The sequence below is a fragment of the Morone saxatilis genome, unplaced genomic scaffold (genome assembly GCF_004916995.1).
Source record: "Morone saxatilis isolate NCDOM2014 unplaced genomic scaffold, NCSU_SB_2.0 Contig7, whole genome shotgun sequence".
NCBI lineage: Eukaryota > Metazoa > Chordata > Actinopteri > Moronidae > Morone > Morone saxatilis.
The window spans coordinates 3,605,929-3,626,626 of NW_023340246.1; the positions used below are offsets into that span (position 1 = coordinate 3,605,929).

General features: G+C 40.2%; 1 protein-coding gene across 1 annotated transcript in view; it reads right to left on the reverse strand.

The window, feature by feature from the left end:
- cd2ap (CD2-associated protein) overlaps nucleotides 1–20,698 on the reverse strand; it is a gene marked incomplete in the record, with an annotated part of 43,315 nt that overhangs the window by 15,775 nt on the left and 6,842 nt on the right. Inside the window, 12 exon segments of the mRNA XM_035678403.1 lie at nucleotides 225–334; nucleotides 461–611; nucleotides 3,538–3,600; nucleotides 5,180–5,216; nucleotides 8,108–8,161; nucleotides 9,738–9,836; nucleotides 11,799–11,893; nucleotides 12,328–12,415; nucleotides 14,832–15,010; nucleotides 15,857–15,983; nucleotides 16,502–16,602; nucleotides 18,199–18,376. Coding sequence (XP_035534296.1) covers nucleotides 225–334; nucleotides 461–611; nucleotides 3,538–3,600; nucleotides 5,180–5,216; nucleotides 8,108–8,161; nucleotides 9,738–9,836; nucleotides 11,799–11,893; nucleotides 12,328–12,415; nucleotides 14,832–15,010; nucleotides 15,857–15,983; nucleotides 16,502–16,602; nucleotides 18,199–18,376 — 1,282 coding nt within the window.

A 20,698-nucleotide genomic window follows, 5' to 3' on the forward strand; every position in this document is an offset into this window, starting at 1 on the left:
CTGAAATATTAAAAAAAATATTCAAACATTATTCAGTTCCATATAATGTTTGGTCAGAGCCATAGGGAGTCACTGTATAGAGGCTAAAGAGCAACAGAACTCTTATTTCATCCCAAATGTCTTATGTAGTTAGCAAAAATAATTAGTACAACTAATCATCTCATTATTCATTCAACTAGAGGATTCTGTAGTTTGAGGTAATCTCTAGGCCACACTGTACATACCCATATCCGAGGACTTCTCCCCCCAGTCCCCAGACAGGGTTTTGGGTTTGGTGGGCAATACTGGCTCGAAGTCGGACTTTGGTCGTGTGGAAGGCACCTCTCCATTGTGCCTGCAGATAACAGGAGACATTGAAAAGAAAGGGAAGAAACATTTACAAAAAAACAAAATGAAATTACTGGAATGTGGAGTTCATAGTTTAAAACGCCAGAGGCGTTTAGACAGGTGCTGAACTTACTTGAGGTTTGGCGAGGGAGCGAGAGGCTTGTCGGGCCTCTTTGGCGGGAGGCTTCCGGGTCTGCCTTTTCCAGGAGGGGGGACCGGCTTCTTGGGCGGGACCACCGGCGCTGCAGGCTTGGATGGTTTGTGATCTGGCGTAGGCCTGTCAACTGAAACAAGAGAGTTGAGAGAGGAGTTGAAAAGGAGGAGGAGAGGGGCCAAATTGTGGTGAATATGTGGATGAGAAAGGAGAAAGCAAATGGCAGAGAGGAGAAATTGTTCACACGTATGATGAAAATACCCCTTTATTCTGGACAGTGTTCTTCAAGAGAACACTGAAACTAAACTCAACCTTCCTGTACTCAACTTTACAAATACACACTGAGGGATAACTTAATTATTTCAAGTCTGAGTCATAAAAGGTTTATTTGTTTTTGTTTCCCTACAGAGCTCAAACAAGCAGCACAAATTGATGTTCAACAAGGTTGTCTGCTGATAAAGTTTGTGCACAGTTGGTCCTATTATTTTGTTTACCTACTATGACATTTTGTTCTATCTGGAGTTTCAGCATAGTGACGGCAGTTGTCATCAAGTATTCAATATTCAAAGACTAATGGCTTCAGAAATTCAGATGGGAATTACAGAAAATGACTTGGGTTTTTGGGATTTTGAGATCTGCTTCACTGAAAGCAGGTTTAATTCCTGATTTGTAAATGTGACTGATGACTTTATCAGCCCGATGAACTCATTAACTCTGAAGAGTCCAGAGCTGTTCAGCATATATTTAAGAAAGAAGATAGCTTAATGGATATTGATGCAGCTCACAGGTAATTGTCACATCAGATGTGCCTGATTTTTATGCTCTAAATGCTCCGTCTAATTTGCATTTGAAAGGGAGACTTAGCATGTACTTGTTTACATGTGGGGATAAACTCGTCTGAAATGAGTTATGCTAGCTGACATCGCCGCATGCTAAGAGTTGAAAATGACAACAGAAATCAACAACAATAAGCTTCATTGGGACAGAGGTTGAATAGTTACTGGGCTAAACCACGTTAGGAGATATTTACGGAAGAGAGAAGCTGGTTTATTTTGTCTGCTATGATTGCAACTGGAAAATTCAAGGTTTCTGAATGTTCTTAAAGCCTCTTCTGTATATTAAAGCTGCAGTAGGTAACTTTTCCTAATATTTGCTGAATCTTTCACTATATCCTGACAGTATTATATATGACAGATAGTCTGTGAAAAAATCTGGTTCTTCTGGCTCTCCTAGTGCTCCTGATGGTATTTGCTAGAATCCACCGGACCCGAATGAAACATCAAAGCTAAGAGATTCCATTAGGAGCACTAGGAAGAGTCAGAGAAACTTTGTTTTTTCACAGATGATCTGTCTTATGTATCACTGTCAGAACATAGTGAAAGTTTCAGCAAATATGACAAAAAATATATATTAAAAATAAATAAAAGTTACGTACGGCAGCTTTAAAGCTGAAATAAGGATTTATATAATAACAGTGTAAATTTAGTCAGTAACAAGACCGAATAACTGAACTGATGTACGTATTTCTTACGCACCATTTCACAATTACATATGAATAAATTATCTTCATTATCATTATTACTATTATCGAGTCGGTTTTGATTAAAAAGCTCTACAGATACCAACTGAATTCTAAATTAGACAATTGATTGGTCTTAAATTCGTGGTGCCAAAGATGTGGCCCTGACAGCGGTATAGGCAAACGCACACACAGCTCATTTCCTGTGTGCAGTTCAGTAAGAGAGAAACTGCATTGACAGCCTGTCTGTCTTCTTACCAACAACGACTTGACAGCTCGCCTTAACATGTGAGGTGATTACATAACTAGAATAAACTGACCTCAGGTATCAATGCCTCCTGCAATCACAGCCACCACAGAAGAAAACTGTTTAATAACAGAATCCTTTCAAACCAAACGTTCTTTGCAGCTTTGTGATTTAATATCATGTGTTATTCATTGTTCATTGATTTCATATGTTTTATCAGTTTTGTCTATGCTGTTTTTTAACAAACCATGACATACCAAACATACCATGTTGTAACTGTCACTTTAACATATTATACCTTTCATTCAATATTTCGCAAGGAATGAATCCAATCAAAAAAATCTAAGTAGCTTACACTCTGAAAAGTAAAGGAAGAAAACAGAGAAAAAAACAAACAAAAAGGAGCGTTGCTGGAGTCACACACAACACAAGTTCAGGGCAAAGAGGAAGAGTGCAAACACACACCAGTGTGTTGAGTAAGAGACTGTGCGGTCTTAATGTGTGTGCCAGCACTGCTACTCAAGTATATCTGGAGGGAGAGCAGCATGAGTTAAGGAAGGTGTGGATGAAGCTTAAAGGGCAAAAGAAGGAGGGATGAATACGCTGAGACCACTGAGGCGAACAATTTGTGGAAAGTAACAGAGTACATTCATTCAAGTACTGCATTTAAGTAGTTTTCAGTTACTTCTACTTTACTTTGTACTTCTTCTCTACTATATTCCGGAGGGAAATATTGTACTTTTTACTGCACTACTTTTATCCATTATTTATGCGATGGTTAGAGTTAATCATTGTTCGATTTTTCCATAAAAACATATGATCCTTTTTTAAAATACAATACATTTTTAAAGATTAAAATCAGCAGATTATAACCTTTTCTTGGTTGGGAACCACTTGACTAAACTAGAACTTACTCTATCATTAAAATAAGCTCCATGTTGAGCAGCTACAAGAGTAAAATGCTGCTTACACACTGACGCATCAGGGGCCGTTTTACTGCAGAATTACTTTTACTTTTTGACACTGTACATTTTACTGATACAACTTCTATACGAGACGATCACCTGTAATAGAGTATTTTAAATGAATCCGAGTACTTCTAACACTGGGGAGGACAGTACAGATGAGTAATAAGGAAGCAGAATGGCCCCTTAAAAATGGTCTGTCTACTTTATCCCTGGGTCAATACAGGAGTTATTGGTGACAGAATAATAGCAATAGAACATTTGGAATAATTTTTTAACAATAGATGGGATGATAAAATGAGAGGGTACAGATTGAGAGTCCTACCTCTGTCCTCTGGCCTGATGGGATGAGGCTTCTTGTCGGCACTCGGAACGTCCGGCTTGAGAGCTGAAAAACGAAACATGTTCCACATAGAGTCACCACGTCTGTCTGACCTGACTGATTCAAGACGCACAAGACAATGTCAAGGAAGACACACAGAAAACCACACACCGCCCTCTATCAGGCATTGACAGACAAACTTTTCTCTACCTGGCATATAAACACTGTACTGTGTGTGTAGGGGCACGCACCCATTTGTGGTTTTGTTTGTGTGAGACATATACCCTTCCTAAAAAGGCCGACAGGAAGTCGCTTACAGACATATATTTACTGATGTCTCCAACACACACAGACACACACAGACACACACACCAAACTGCAACACGAGGCAGTGGTGGAGTTATCTGAATGTAAACTCTTTTAACTTCCTGTGCAGACAGGAAAACAATGATGCAAGTATGCATTTTGCAAACTGTAGTTGTCTGTGCTGATCCCTCTGAAGCAATGCTGTTCTTACAGTAACACCACAAAACTGTGGTGAATTTTAGTTTCATGTTTGCTGAAAGAAACACTAGAAAAATTTCTATTTCAGGAACACAACCATGTCAATCTGGAACAGGCGTTTTGAGTTGAATTACAACTCTATGTTTCAGGCTTAGTCCCCGTCTGTGAATATTATAGACTTGGTGACTCTGACAGTGTCATTAGAAAGCCTTTTGTGAAAGGAAACAGAAACAAACCATGGCACATTCTCTCACCCAAGCTACGCGGCTGACCTCAGCATGTTTAAATGCACTGTCAGTAATCTGACAGTGTTTAAGGGAACATCTGATTTCTGACGTATCATGCAAACAAGAAGCACATTTGGTTACTGGAAGACCCCTGTAAGACATATCTCTTCCATTTTTTTTATGTGACTGGAGACAGTTGGGAGATGTCACACAAAGTAAAGGGGGATTGTTTTGTTGAAGCTGTTCAACCCATTTTTATGTTTAAGTTTCAGTCAGCACCTTCAGACCGGAAGCAAGCCCTGTCAGCAGTGCTAGAAACTTAAATGAATAAATTATTGTTCATTGGTTAATACATCAACCTGATTATTAAGGTCCAGGTCGTATTAATGTAATTACTTATATAATTAGAAATTACTGTTATATACTGCTAACAGTATTTCTTCTTCTATTCAGCTCTCAGTCTCAGTCCTATACTCATTTATAGTCTTGTTCTGTTCCACTGTTGTGATATTTTAAAACTATCCCATAAGGGATCACACAGCCTATTGCATTAGCCCATCACAATCTAACACTGCGAACCAGGCAATGCCATTATACCATTTATTATGCCTAGATGCCTGGAATCACCCTTGACGTTTAAGGGTGAGTGGAAACATTATTTTAATGAGAAACTCAGTTAATGTGAAATGTGCTGAGACTGAAACTAACAAGTAATTCAATACTATAACTATGCATCATATCAATGCAATATTTTATTTTAATACAAGGTAAATGCATTCAATATTATTAAAAATAATGAGCATTGAGCATTGTTGGAGGACCACTGCAAGATGCATCAAAGTAGCACCTACTCCTCACACCTTCAACTGAGTTGATGGCATGTAGTGAGGTGCAGGGTGCAAAGTGTTTCTTACCTATGCTTTTTGATGGTGGAGGTGGCTTTTTCGGCTTCTGACAAAAACAAAGAAAAAATAGATCAGACAGACATGAAAGTGGATGGTGTGTCATTAACGCACTCTGACATCTATGTTCTCAAATACAGGAACCCCAACCCAGAGAGAAAGGGGAAAGGGGCAACAAATTAGGTTTCGTCTAAATTAGGAAAATCTAATCATTTCCCAGAATTACAGCCTCAAATGCAAACTGGAAAAAGCTATGGAATTAACCTTCCCTGCATCTTTACTACAACTACTACTTTGCTATTTAAATCCAATGTCAGTTTAATCCAATTAAATCTAATTCAATTATTACAATGTATGTTTTTTTTTCTTATCATTTGTAGAGGCATTTCACCAATCAGACAACGTGGCAACAGAAACCAACAAGAAGAGTCTGTACTCTAAGAGACTGTAACTTGAAGAAAGTTCAAACACTTCCAGTAAGTCAGCTGCTTTTGCTCTGTTTCCGTTCCCCATGACAGGGTAACATCTCTGTTAACCTTTTTTAGTTAGTTAGTAAATCATTGCTGTTTTTTTAATAGCTGAACCTTGTTTGTCCCATTCTGATGTTTTCCAGTCAGGATTATGACCACAGCACGAAGACTGGATCTCAGTGCTGTATTCAATATGGTCAACCACAAAATATTACTAGACAGATTGAAAACTGGGTCTGACTTTCTTGCACAGTGTTACACTGGTTCAAATCCTGTTTGATATTCACAGGCCAAAACAAAGTGCTCCCCGTCCTTCAGAGAGTACAAAAATAACATGCAGAGTCCCCCAAGGTTCGATTCTCAGGCCTCTTCTGTTCAGCCTATACATGCCAACACTAGTGCAGAATATGGAAAGCAACAAAATATCTTAATGAACCATCATAACTGTGTGGACGACATTCAGATTTACGTAACGATATCAGCAGGCGACTAAGGTCCCATACAAGCAGTTAGTCAGTACACTGAACAAAATCAATGATTGGACTCAACCTGTGCTGTAATTACTACTCTCCTCTTTTAACGGTTTTCCTTTTATGTTATATGTAAAGAACTTTGAATTGCCTTGTGGTTTAGAGGTGCTATACGAATAAACGTGTCTTAAGTAAACATGTATGTTAGTGCTTTCTATATATTTGGCCAGAGGGTGAGAGAGATATGCTTGAGTTAAGTGTAACTAAATTGAAACAAAAACTCTTAAGCAAGGTTTTTAGGGTTCTGTGTGGCCTTAAAAGCAGATACTGTGATTTCAATGACCACTGTGCATTGCCAAGACCATCAAACATGGGATACTGAATATATATATAGACTTTGTCTTGCTGCAGTATTCTGACCAGGACATGGAACTTTTTACTATGAAAAGTGGTGGGAGGAGAGGCATGGTACAGCAAATGTCACTGGCAATATAGCAGGGTGCATGGTTTGAGACTGAGTGCATTTGCACCGTGCAACATTTATCTGCTCTTGCAGGCAGGCAGGCAGGCAGGCAGGCGGTGGGCAATGCTACTTTCAGGTTCTTTTGATCACTTGAACTGGTGAAAACACATTCCAATAGATTCTTAAAATCACTTTGATAATAAATTTTTCCACTTGACACATCTAACTGCTCAGAACAATACTTAATTACAACCATGGCAACAATGCCCTTGAGCCAGAGCATGTCTGAATGTTACCAGCATCTTTCAGTTAGCAGCTGTACAAAAACCATCTGAATGTGACAAGTATGTTCTCCATCTGCACTCTCCAATTTGAGCAGCACGCACTGTCAAAGTATGACTGCATATGTCAAACCCACTGTTACCTTGATTCAACCTTGCAGTACTTCATAATTCAGTGAGTGGAAGCCAGAATTTGTCATAAAATGTACAACCGTTGATATGTAGATCATAAATGGGGTCATTATGGGAGTTCGAGTTCCATTTCCAGTTTGGCAGTACCTTTTCAACACTAGTGTTCAAGTAGTTCGTGAGACTGTTGCTTTTTGACTATTAATGACATGGACTTCATTATCTTTATCAATTTCATTGTATCATAATTACATTTTACTTGGACTGAATCTGATGTGATTAAAAGTGACAGCTTAACTTGATAGGCTTGATTGATTGTAATCTCTATCCACCGCAAATACAGTCAGAGACCCTGTGGGCCGAGCTATCAGCAATCACAGGCTGATTGCTGGCGTCCATTACAAAAACAAGCTATTTACAATCCAGTCGTATTATATAACCCCAGCGGCTTCACACTTAGAGCTACACACTTCACTTCAATTATCTCTTATCAGCATTAGAGACCATGTTGCATCCAGAGAGGTCTAATGGAGTCACACTTCAGTGTAATGTATCACAGCTTGAATAACTGAATTCTGATCAGCATTAAATAACACCAAACACGGAAAATCACCACAGGTTATACGAAAATCACTTTCATCTCTGCATCAGACATCTTTAAGTAAGAGAGTGAAATAAAATGGGAAGAAGACAGGCAGAATATGTGGGAATGTGAGGGGGAGTTTGTATGTTCACCTACAAACATGCTAGTCATATACCTGGTGGCTAAAAATACATACTACGGTTTTATGTTTGTGGTATAACAAGGCGGGCCAGTGGTTTAAAGTTTTATTTAGGATAGATGAAACAACAGGTGTAACCTGTAAATAAGTAAAACATTAAAATGTATGACAAAATGAGACAAAAATATAAATAACAAAACTAAGAAAAAACCAAAAGACTAAAATTGGGCTTAAACTAAAACCAGGTTTAACATTGATTTATAGGAGGCTCATCCGAGAGCAGAGGACTGGTCAGGTGTGGCACTCACTATCTTTGAAAATGTTGATCAAAATGTTGATCCAGAGCAACAGAAGAGCTAACATCCTATCAGTGGTTTCTATCCATCATAGGAGCAGACAGCTTACCTCCTCAGAGTCCTGCTTAGGCGATGATTTCACTGACCCTCTCGACGTGGGAGTCTGCAATATTAACAAAAAGGACACACAACATAACAATGGAAAAAACCTACAATCACTTTCTGTGATGACATCTCAAGGGTCCTTTAGGTGAACGTGGAGAACAGTAGGGACTGCAAAGCACCCAGAGAGCACTTATACAGTCTGCTCAAACACCATTAACATGACTGGTTCACCGATCATTAAAGAAGCCTCGCAGGAAATTCTTAGCAATAAGTTCTTTACCCCAAAAGACATCTGGCTGATTATCAAGAGGCCTAATTATCCATGTAGAAAAGCCTTCATAAGAAATTAAACATCAGCATTTGTGATGTGGAAAACTTAAGCTGTGCTTACTGCTCCATAATATTAATTAGACAGTGAGGTACTGCACACCTATTAAATATCGAATATTAAATTGATTTGGTTCATTTCTCCGGATTATTCCAGCAACTAGACAACGAGGTTGGTGCCCCATTTACGAGTGTATTATTAATCTTCAGTGGTTAATTATCTTTATTATTAAGTGTATGTCCTACAGTGAGTAGCCTAAAGGAACCACAACTGTCTTTTCATTGTGCAACCTTGTGTTGTTTAATGAGAATATAAATTGCCTTTTACGCATTAGTAAAAAAAAAAAAAAAGAAGACATTTTTTAGTGTATTTGTCCTGTAAGTTAGAAATTTCCACCCCACACTTGTGTAAGTTGCCTTAGTTACATACTGGACCATGATCGGCTTCCAAGTTAGTTGTGATGTCACAAATCCTGCTGGTGCGTCAACACATTAAACTGAGATTTAAGGTGATCCCTCCCGCCCTTTCAGCAATTGAATGTGAAAGCAGCCTCTGCACATACGTCGGTCTGCGTGGCTCATAAATGAACAGACGCAGAGAACATCTAATAATACAAAGACGACCTTTCACCTTGTGTTACATCTCATGCTACAATATAATACTACAGTATATTATGTTAACATGCTGATTTTTGCATCATATTCTATAGTATAATCATACTACATCTCTATATTAATACAAACACAAGGTACCATTGCAGTGCTGTACACAAACTGAGGGCTGTGATGTTGGATGTTACAGGGACTGTGATAAACAAAAAACAAGATCCCACTGTTCAGAAAAAAAGTTAACTTTTTGTAATCACAATAAATAAACAGAGTTACACCAGTGTCACTTTACCATGTAATTTCTGTCTCCATATGCTCTTGTATAGTTTAGAATTATTATTCTATTCTAATTTTAACTTTAGATATTTATATTATTATTTATTTGACTCTCTACTTATCTGTACAGGTTGCTTGAATTCGATAAAGGTTATTAAAGGCAATTTATTTTGTGATTACTGGTATTTTAGGGCTGCAACTAACAATTGTTCTCATTGTCAGACAATCATCTGGTCTATAAAATGCCATCACAATCTTAAATTGCTTGTTTTGTACAACCAACAGGCCAAAAAAGTAGCAGAATTGAGAACCTGGAACTAAAGGAAATACTCTGTGTTTTTTCATAAATAAAAGGAATTAAAGGATTAATCAGTTATCTAAATAGTTGCTAATAGGTAATTGTACTCGTTCTCTGATCTCACCTCTTTCTCTGCTTCAGACAGCATGGTGACAAAGTTGTCGGGGAAGACACCCTCTCTGCCCCCGATCTCCCCTCGCCACCAGCCGGGCTCTCCTGTGTCCTGTTAGACAGATAAAAAAAATGTGTGAATGGTGACAACACTTCATTTGTGTTCTTTGCTTTGTCTCTTCCTGTATGATGTGCCTGTTATTCTTTATTTTGCAGCAAGACGCAGATTCAGAAGAAACTAAATAAAACATTACAATGTTAAAGTCCCTGTACTGTAGTAGGAAAGAAGATGTTTTGTCTGTCACAAACTGTAGCATACACATATTTCTATCTTCTATATATTATCATATTTTGTATTATAATGTACATACTATTATTTATATATATATATATATATATATATATATATATATATATACATATATATATATATATATATAATTATAATTAAAGATATATAAGTGTGTTATATTTGTATATTGCATATTTTTAACATTCTTCTTCTTTTATTATTTTGTTACTTTAAAATGATATTTATTATTTATTTTTTATAATTAATATTTACTTTAAAAAAAAAAGACCAATAACAACATAGGCATCAGATCATTTTACACGGCACTTTCCTCCACAGTCTTCCACTAGATGGAGGATCTACTATGTCTTGGCGGGAACTGAAGGAGTCCTGGTTTGGTCACTGTTCTAGCTGCGATGGAGACACAACAACTCTGAGTCAGAGTCATCCCACATCGACAACATGTCAGAGACAGCTGAGCAGAGCCAGCTGAGTCTGGATCTTTATGTGCTGCCTGGTTGTAACAGTTTCCTCCTGAATGGGAGTGACTCTACAGGAGAGACTCTGGGCCAAGAATAAAACAAAGCTCTCCCTTGCTCCCAGTACTCATACTATTTGTATGAAAAAAGGAAATGAAGACATGCAATGTGCTCAGTGAGTCTTCTTCAGAGCCATTACCTCCTAGCACATGGAAAGTGTCACTCAGTAACTCTGAGATGACTTTGGAAAACAAAAGAACAGAGAGAAATCTTCCTGTGTGCACCCACAATTTAAACAGTTTAAATTTCTAAATTAATTCTAATACAGGATAGACTCTGTAACCACTAGGTCTGCTAGGAACACTAGAGTTCTTAATAACTTAACCCACTACATCTATCCATTTACAGAGCTGATTAAGTACAGCCTAGACTGTCTATGTCCATTAAAAGGTCCAGTGTGTAACATTTAGGAGGGTCTATAGTGAGAAATGGAATATAATATTCATAGGTGTGTTTTCATTGGTGTAGAATCACCTGAATAAATAAATGGTGGTGTTTTCATTATGGTAGAATGAGCTGTTCCATGGAAGCCGCCATGTTTCTACAGTAGCCCAGAACATTCCAAACACTGGCTGTAGATGGGGCCTTTGCATGTTTCACAACCACCATAGTTTCTCCTGCACACTTCACAGCCCGTTCTCATTCCCAGGTTGTCAAATACAGGTGCGGGTGGTGTTCAGTTAGTTGCAATCTGAAACTCCACCACTAGATGTCACTAAATCCTACCCACTGGTCCTTTAAGACACAAATGAGGAAATATTTCACAATATAAGGTACACATTCTGTGTTCAGTGTGACCTAGGAACACTTTGCACTTTATATTATTTTTATTTTTTTATTATTCATGTCAAAACGGAGATCACTGGTAATCAGGAGGGTGGGTTGTACAAAATGTTGTGTTTGAATTACATGTTCAAAATAAAATAAAAAGGTGCAGTTTGTTCTGACACCATTTTCCCAGCAACATAACTTGATTTAGTTGTCTATTTTTTGCAAAATCACTCGGTTAATAGATCTAAGTCTATCTGTTGTTCTAACAAGATATTGTGCTTGGTTTTGAAGCATTCTGAAACGATCAAGCACACAGGCTGATATAAGACAACCAATCCAGCAGGTTAGTTCAGCTAGTGCGGCTCAGTGCTTTCTTCCTGTTCTGATTGACATTCAGACACAGAAGACACTGTTCACTCAACTTTTTCACTGTTGTTTTATCTGCCTCGACTTTAATGCGGTAAAAACTGACCTTGCTCAGGATGTGGATGACATCGCCATCTTTGATGGTCAGCTCGTCCTCGTTCGTAGCCTCAAACGCGAACGTGACCTTGCAGTACTCTTTTGCTGAGGACACAGAAATAATGGGCTCTTAACAAGGATTCATGGGCGGAAGCAAAACAGACAAGGAAAGTAAACAGAGCATACTAGACAACGCTATTTGTTATATAAGTGAGCACACAGACGAGCACAAAATAGTTGACACATTTCTCTGGGATATAAACATTCGAGAGCATCTCTCAAACACACATACGACAAAAGGTTTACAATTCACTACAAGTCTTTGCAGTATTTGCGAGTGATGTTTCATCACATCCAAACTGAACAGTGGAGCTGTAACTAATGACAGATGCAAATCATGCTAACAGGGCTAACACGCCAACTGTAGAAGTAAAACAGAAAAAAATGTTCTTCCTCTCACACTCAACGACGATCTGGTGACACTGAATACACTTTCCACACGTCAAAGCATCCCTATCAGTACTTTTACGGTGTTTTACCTTTGGATTTGCCGTCTCCGTCAGCTCTCTGCGACTCTGTCATGTTGGGATGGGCGGGCTTTGCAGCAGATGGTAATGATGGGATTGGCTAAAATGAAGCAAAACCATACAGATGGATGTGATTTAGCGCACATGGAGTTGATATGTGGCTTCATGTGGACGGATCCCCGTCTATGAGACAGTCTGTGTCTGAACCGAATGAGTGAAATCATCTGATCGTGACTCTGTGCTATTAGGTGTAAATGTTTATGAATGATGCTGTTAATTATGGGGTTAGCAGTAGGCATTGTAGAAGATATGGAAAGAAAGAATAATTATTGAGAGAAAGGAAACAGAAACACAGAAGGATTGAACCTTTTCCGCTTTACAGGGACTATCTGACGTTACAACTTGGATGCAAAAAAAAGCATACTACAGGGAAATAAAAAAGGAATACTACTATGCTGTGGCACAGGAATTAACAGTGTTCAAAAACTGAAAATGTCACAAGCAGAGTGCTTTATGTCCTGGACACTGCTGCAGACAGAGGGGACAGCAGTAAGTGGATTATATAGGCCAAATGGAGATATCCTGCGAAGAGGAGCGTGTGAGAGCATGCGACATGTGGTGGTATGTGAGGAGAGGAGGAGAGTGAAGGAAGCTGCGTTAGTGGTGAAAGAGAGTGTGAGGGCTGTTATGAAGAGGGGAGAGAGAGGGTGGAAAAGAGGGGAGAGTTTCAGAACGCAGTTACATGCTACACTAATTCAGCTGTGATTTGTTATCAGCTGTTACAGCTGTATGTCAGGATGTCATTATCAACACATCAGTATTGCCTCCCTTGTGTTTACTGTGTCAGTGCCAGAGGAGTAAAGACATTAAAAAAAACTTTTAAATTGGGTTTTCTTCAGGTTTTCCATTTCAGAACTGACACTGGCTAACATGATATACAAGGGCTCCAACCAGTTTGAATGGTCTTTCCTGAACTCTGAATTTGTGGTCATGTGCACGCGCTGATGGCAGCAAAACAAGTGTATTCACAACAAACACAAGCTTCACATGAATCTGGAGAAGTTCCTTCAGTGCAGACGGTAAACAACAGCGTCAGGGTGAACATTTGAAAAATGTAAATTGCAAACTGCTAAATGTTCACACCATACTACCATACTAAGACTACAGATAGGTAAAAAAGCCCACTACAGTTCATGTGATTAGCATACGCTGCTGTTAAATAGCACCTGATGGCTGTTTTGAAAGAGTGAGGAAATAATACACAGCGTGATGTTATCAGTCCAACAGAAAGATCACTGGTTGAATGAATCTGTTACAAGCGCCTCCGACTAGATTGTTCCTGTTGACAGAAACAGATCGGCTGCTTCACTGTATCAGAGAGCTTTGATTCTCTGCCCAAACCCAACTGGACCCGACTGACCCGCAGGGCTCGGGCCCCAAACTGCTGCCGTAGGTAGGTTTATATTCAATATATGTTTTTAATAATGCATGTGACTGTGATTAGTGAGTCAATCTGTTACGTATTTGTTTTGATAATAATTTGCACTACATCATACAGTATGTACAATGTACTTTACCTTGGCTTGTAATAAACTATTTAAAATGATTATGATCATCAGTATCCCTTAAATACGGTAAGGTAACAGAGCCCATTTTCAGACAGTCTCTCCTGGAGGACATTCAGTGTTTCACTCGTCGTACACATGAAAAGTGACAGAAACAGTAGGAAAAAAAGAGCACTACAGAGAGCTTCTTCTCACCTCCACACGGCCAGTAACTGCATGGAGTGGATGTGAATGTCAGACTGTCAGTTTGGGAACGATTGGGAAATTCCGACGTTGGAAAGGTGCGGGGGGGGTGGGAGTATACTGGTCCTTTACAACATGTCAGAATTTACACCTGCTTTTCCCACATGTTCAATTTCAGATGCAGTTTCCTCTGCTGCAGTGGTCAGTCTGCAATCATATTTTGCACCTCTGAACAGGAATGTCTAAAATATTGCATGAGCCAAGGCAAAACCTTACTGCAGTCAGCAGTGAATAAGGACAACTGCAATTATTTAACTATTAAAGAGCTGTAAACTCTCATACATATTTAATTTCATATTAATTGAACCCGTCAGCACACTGGGACGACTGCCCTTTGTTTTTTATGGACATATCTCTGGAAATACAGCACATGTGCAATTCACAAGTGCAAGGTCATTTTCACTTCCCAATGCAATTCAGTTGCTTCAGAAATAGTCTAAAAATGTATTTCTGATCATTTTAAATTAAAATGTCTGGGCTTTTGTTTTGTTTGATGGTCAATATCTTTAAATGAGCTGCTTTTTATAGTCACAGTATGCAGTATTTTGCAGTGTTACACATATGCAACATTAACATCTCCATTTTCTTCACCACTGTTGCTAGTATTTTATGCCACGTATGTTTAAAAAAAGGGCATAGAATAATGTTTTACTGAAAACATTTCTTGTGTCACATTTCTTGTGTATTTAGAGTTTGAATCACACTTACTCTCTCCTTCTTTTCCTCTGTTTCAGGGCTTGGCAGTCGGACCTTTAGCTTCACCGAGCCTTCTCTGAAAATGTCTCCGAAGCCGACGCCTCGGATCTTCTTGGGCTGAGCAATAACTCCGTTCCCTGAGGCGGGTTGAGGCGATGTGGGGGTGGCGGCGCTTTCCATTCCACTTCCATCTGGGGAGGAGATACAACAGTGTGAGCAGAGTGAGAGCTGATCCACAACTTTCACAACTTACTGCTTTCCCTCCAGCTGCAATACTGTATAGGACAGGATACATGAACGATACACTTTCAGCCACCAGAAGGTGCTAAAATTGTGTTTGTGTATACACAGAGATTTATATTATAACATTCCTAAACATATGGATGAAAAGATTGATTCATAAAAAAAAACTCAGTTGCATGTCCACAGCTCTGATGAAGAACAGATGCAAGATGGGGTTGTAATGTTTTTGTTGTTTTTATGTTTTCTCACATAAAAGCATTCAAATGTAGCCATACAATATCTTACCTCCAGCTGTGGATCCTCAAATGTGCACACTCACCACACACAGAGCTGTTTAAAGAGCTGTTGTACCTCCCAGTCATATAACTAGCAGGTAAAAGGCTTGGAAACATCCAGCTGCAGACTCAACTTCTTGTTGAGGCTTGTCTCACATCTGAACAGCTCCATTACTGCATTGACAATGAATTAATGGCCATGATGCCAAAAGAACATTTAAAACCTGCTGAGAAATTCTCAGCATAAACTGTTCTCCAAAATCTCCACCAGAGAATAGATGTCTGAATGAAACAGAGGAGAAAGTAATCATCTCAAGAAGTCGCTGTCAGATGCTCAACAGTTTAAGAAGAACAAGAAAAACAATCTCCTTTGCTCAACTGCAGCAAAAGCACCTGCCTTGAGCTTTGTTTTGATATGCTGTCTAACCAAACAGAAAATTCCAATACATCTTCCCTGGTGTTTTTCCAACATGAGCTGCGCCCTTCACATGAATGAGGCCCTGCTGCTTCGCCTCTTACCGGTCTCGTCTGCTGCCGTGTCGTTGGGCTCTGCGTCCTCTCCTGCGGCATCCAGCTCTTTGACGAAGTTGGAGGGAAACAGTCCAGATTTGCCGTTCAAGCTGCCGCTCCACCAGCCCTCCTCGACCTGCGCACAGAGGACATTCACTAAAGCGTCTGATGTGGAAATCAAGTCTTCTCCCTCTGGTGCCACTAATGCTACACATATACTGTAAGATGCTATAAATATAAATGATCACTACATGTATGACTGAATTTTTCTTTGGCATTGTAATACACACACGTGAAGGATTCGATGTTATCACACACACACACATTTCCCCCTTAAAGCACTGCTTGCTGTGTACACTCACAGCACTGCCTTTTACATGTTCTGACTTGCCAACACCACAAATAACCACGTTACAGTTTGTGTTTCTTCAGTGCCTAAATACATTAAGTGGTTGTAATGTTACACCTACACCAGCACGTCTCAGATTACACACCGAAAACCGAAGCCTGGTATTGTGTTTATCCTAAACACTGAAAGGTCAGCAATTACAAAGTTCCAGCGCTGCTGTGTATATCTCAGGAAATTACATTCGGTTACATCACAGAGTGCACCTGATGTGACCGGGTTAGACATATTTACAATCTATAAAGTACCTCTTCGAGGATGTCGATGATTTCTCCGATCTTCAGCTCCAGCTCGTCTTCGTTCACTGGCTGATAGTCAAACAGCACCTTGCACTGTCTCCTCTTAGGCTCTGTGAGAGGCGGGTCAGACAACAGCAGTTATTACTCAACCAACCTGCTGTGTGGCCTCACATGGGCACTTGCGCTTGCGCCAATTAAAGTGTTTTTGTTTTTATCAACTGGCAAGAGCTCGGCTGTGTGCACCTCTCCCTCCGGAGGGGCGGGGGTGGGGTGAGAAATGACACAGGTGAGGGGCCAAGCAAAAACCCACCACCCCCCGCCACGGGGAACTGTGGGATTGTTCTAATGGGTGATCCTGTAGGCAGGCGGTGGACACGCCCTGCTGAACAAGCAGAGCTGCACACAGAAAATGGAACAAGCAAAGAAGAAATACTGGCCAGGAGCCAGATCTACAAAGCAGGTGTCTAGAAGCAAAACTGATTACAGAAAAAAAGCAATATGGTTTTTTTTTTTACATTCTCTGACCAACTGATAAAGTTTTGAAGCCTCGAGTTTAGCATTGTACCTGTCGCCATCTTTGTGTTTTGGAGCCAGAAGTGACCATATTTGGTCAGTTGAGGGTGGAGCTGCCGTGGAGACGCTTTGCTACAGCTCTTTCCTCATTGGGTCTGATTGAGAACATGACAACACGCCATGGTAGCGACTTGTCAAATCACAAGGTAGCCCCGCCTTAAAGCATACCCTGCTTTATCATAATATTTTACTCTAACAGGACCATCATTTACTAAATGAACATCATGCTGTATGATTGAGAACACAAACTCATTAAGAAACGGTTTACTGAGCCAATAAATCAAGTAAGAACTCGGGTTAGGTTACGGATAAATACACTCCGACAGCCTGAAGAGTCGCCCCCTACTGACCATTAGAAAGAAGTAGGGCTGTCACTTTTTCTAAAAAATTCTAATTCAGCCAATTTGAAATGACGCAATTCATTTGAATATATCTCAAAACACATAGTACAACTGCATGACACAGGGAAATAAAATAACTACAATAAAGGAAATGAATATCTGACATCTTCTGAGAGTGTGAGAAACAAGAGGCGTGACTGGTATCACAGCCTCTCCAGAGAGAGCTCAGTGCCATGATAAAGTAACATCACAGCTTAATAAACAGGTCAGCAGTAGCTTATTTGTAATGATTTTCCACTGGCCATACTGTATATCACTTAAAAGAGGAAACGTCACCATCAGCAGTGCTGCTTTCCCTGAAATTGAGCTCTATACTTGGAAATCCTCAATAAGAATGCTATTCAGTAAGAATAGAACCATAGTAACAGTAGCTAGGTGGGAGAAGACAAAGATAAAATGGCACTCATGATAAGATCTTTGAGCAAGACTGGACACGGTGCAGGTATGCAACACACACATATGTACGCATGAAAGGACACATGAGCTCAGACGCAGCAGGCACAGGTGAAATAGCAGTGGCAAATAGGTGTTAGCTGTTCTTTTAACCTGCCAGAAGCCACATGAAGAGGATCTGCTGCAAAGAAATGCCAGAAATAGAAAGCCTTCATGCTCCTGTCAGTAACAACGACTGCACCATGGCCTAAAGTAAACCGCGCTCGTCCTGTACACCAAGGTAACTCCAGCACTTATTTACAGCCATTGTTCCACCCAAACAAAACTATAGCATCTTACTCTTTGCAGCTGCTGGTGGCTGAGGCTGGAAGCCGCCGGTTGGGATGCCGATGGTGCTCATCCTCTGAACCAGGTTGGCCACGTTCCCTGCGCTCTTCTCTCTCCTCAGAGGCTGAGAGGTCTCCTCCTTTGGCTCATTCTTGGTTTCCTTGGCCTCTTTAGATTCCTTCTTCAATTCCTAAAAACAAAAACAGACGCATTGCAATAAGTGGGAAGCTTTTTCACCCCATTCTGTTTCTAAGGCAGAAGGTGTCCCCATCATATCATTGTAACTACAAGATGTCAACTCAGCTCATCAACTAATCAATTAGTCTACTTAAATCCACTTCAAATATACAGATCTACTGAATGCTACTACTGCTCAGACTCCTTATACAGTATGTTTACCAAAAATCCACAACAATATTCTTCAATTTTAAACCATACATTTTTTCATCAAATTTAAACCTGGATGACATTCTTTTAATGCAGGATCAGATGGATTTTGTTGCATTTCACAGACAGTGCTTTTATTTTGTAGACTACTTTTTTGGAGACAAATAAAAATGGACGCTCAGTGTTTTCTCAGTTTTTTAATCTACCAAAATATATGTGAATTTAAAGAAAACATGAAAATGACCACAGCTATAAATAAGGGATAGCATGGGCATATGAACAATAGGTCAGTGAGGTAAAAGTGACAGGAGAAGAAGAAGTACGGCCTGCAGACAGAGTCATCACTGCAGCCGTACACATACTCACAGGATAGAGTAATCTCCTCACAGAGCACAACAGTGACAGGTCTTCTTACAAGGAAGTAGCCTTAGAAGAATGCCTAACTTAAATTCATAACACAAACAGCTGGTGGTTTTATGGATCCACACAGTTTGTGTGTAGCAGACACCAGTTAAAGACTTTCTCCATGCTCTGTTTCCAGCTGTGCTGTCAGTAGTGTGACTCATTCCTGACCACTGACCAGAAACCACATTTTCTATCCCCAACCCTGAACCCCAAATTAACCCATTAAGGATATGCATTCAGTGTACTGCACTGTCAGTGCTGTAACTGGACTGTAACTGAACGCACAGTGTGGTCATCTAGACCACTCCTGGATGTAGTCGGGGGAAAGATTTAACCACATTAACCACAAACACAATGTACCTCCATCCTAGCTGCAGAAGCTCAGTGCACACAAATGCAGGAGATGGGCAGCTGAGATAGCTGTCAAACAGAGATTAAGACACTGGATGGAAACAGGACATGTGAAACAAGGTGCATCAGTTTCACACAACATAAGCAGAAGTGAAATACGGTGATCCATCTGCATTCTGGTGAGCTAGAGAGATAAAAAGTAAGCCATAACTATGGCAACCTACGTCAGTGCTCAATGCAGCATTGTGATAGTTACAGCCCACTCATGCTAAATGTAGCTGCCGCTAATGATCCCGATCACGTCACAAGGCAGGCTGTAAAACAGCTGCCACATTCTCCCAGCCTGGGGAACTCCCTGACAACAGCTCTAAGTCCACACACACCTTCACTAAACAGGCAGGAGTATACAAATGGGGGACATTATGAGTACATCGGCCCATTTTCAATGCCCACTCATCCTGTGGAGGTCCTAAGGGGCCGGAGCCTATCCCAGCTTGTACTGGGGGAGAGGTGGAGTACGCATTGGACAGATCATCAGTCTGTCACAGGTCTGAAACACACAGCTAGACAGCTACATCCATACTTGCATTTACGCCTACCGATTTTCAACTGACCTAATCTTCATGTTAAGAAGGAAACTGAAGCACCCAAAGGAAACCCACACAGACACAAAGACAATGCAAGAGAACATACTAACTCTATAGTAAAGGTCACAGCCTGCTGGACCTTGTACACCCACTTTCATTTTTATGGAAATGATTCTCAAATATGCCTTCACTAAAACCGAGTTCATCAACTTGGTAGCCTCTGAGAGTCACTCCTGTCTGTCATTCACAGCCGTGGCAAGCCATATTCTACAGGTTGTTGTGTATTGTGCATGCATCCTTCAGTACAACGGTTCGGCTCCTAACTGGTAGAAATGCGGCCTGGTTCATTAGATAGCACCAAGGTTCCAAGAATGGTGATCAGAAGCAGCTAATCTGGTGGAAGAACACTATCACAGCAGACAGTAGTAACCAAGCCACTGCTGTCAGGAGCTGCTGGACCCAGAAACATGCCCACAGAGTCAGCGGTTTGTTTTTAAATCTCAAAACAAACTTGCAATATGAAGTGCACTGGTGCACAGCACAAATAGAATATATCACACTGGGAGCTCAGAGCAGGAGCAATGAAATGTGCATACATGTTGCTTTTTCACATTGTAAAGTATCGCGGGCCATTCGTGTTCATGCAACACGTGACCTTGTCATTACACGGTTTGGCCACTGTGTCAAACTGGCTTCAAATCCTGGCGCTTTTCCTGGGGGCTTGGACTGACAAAGTAACCTACGGTGTAGCCTGGTGAAAGTTGAGTGTGACCATGTAGATC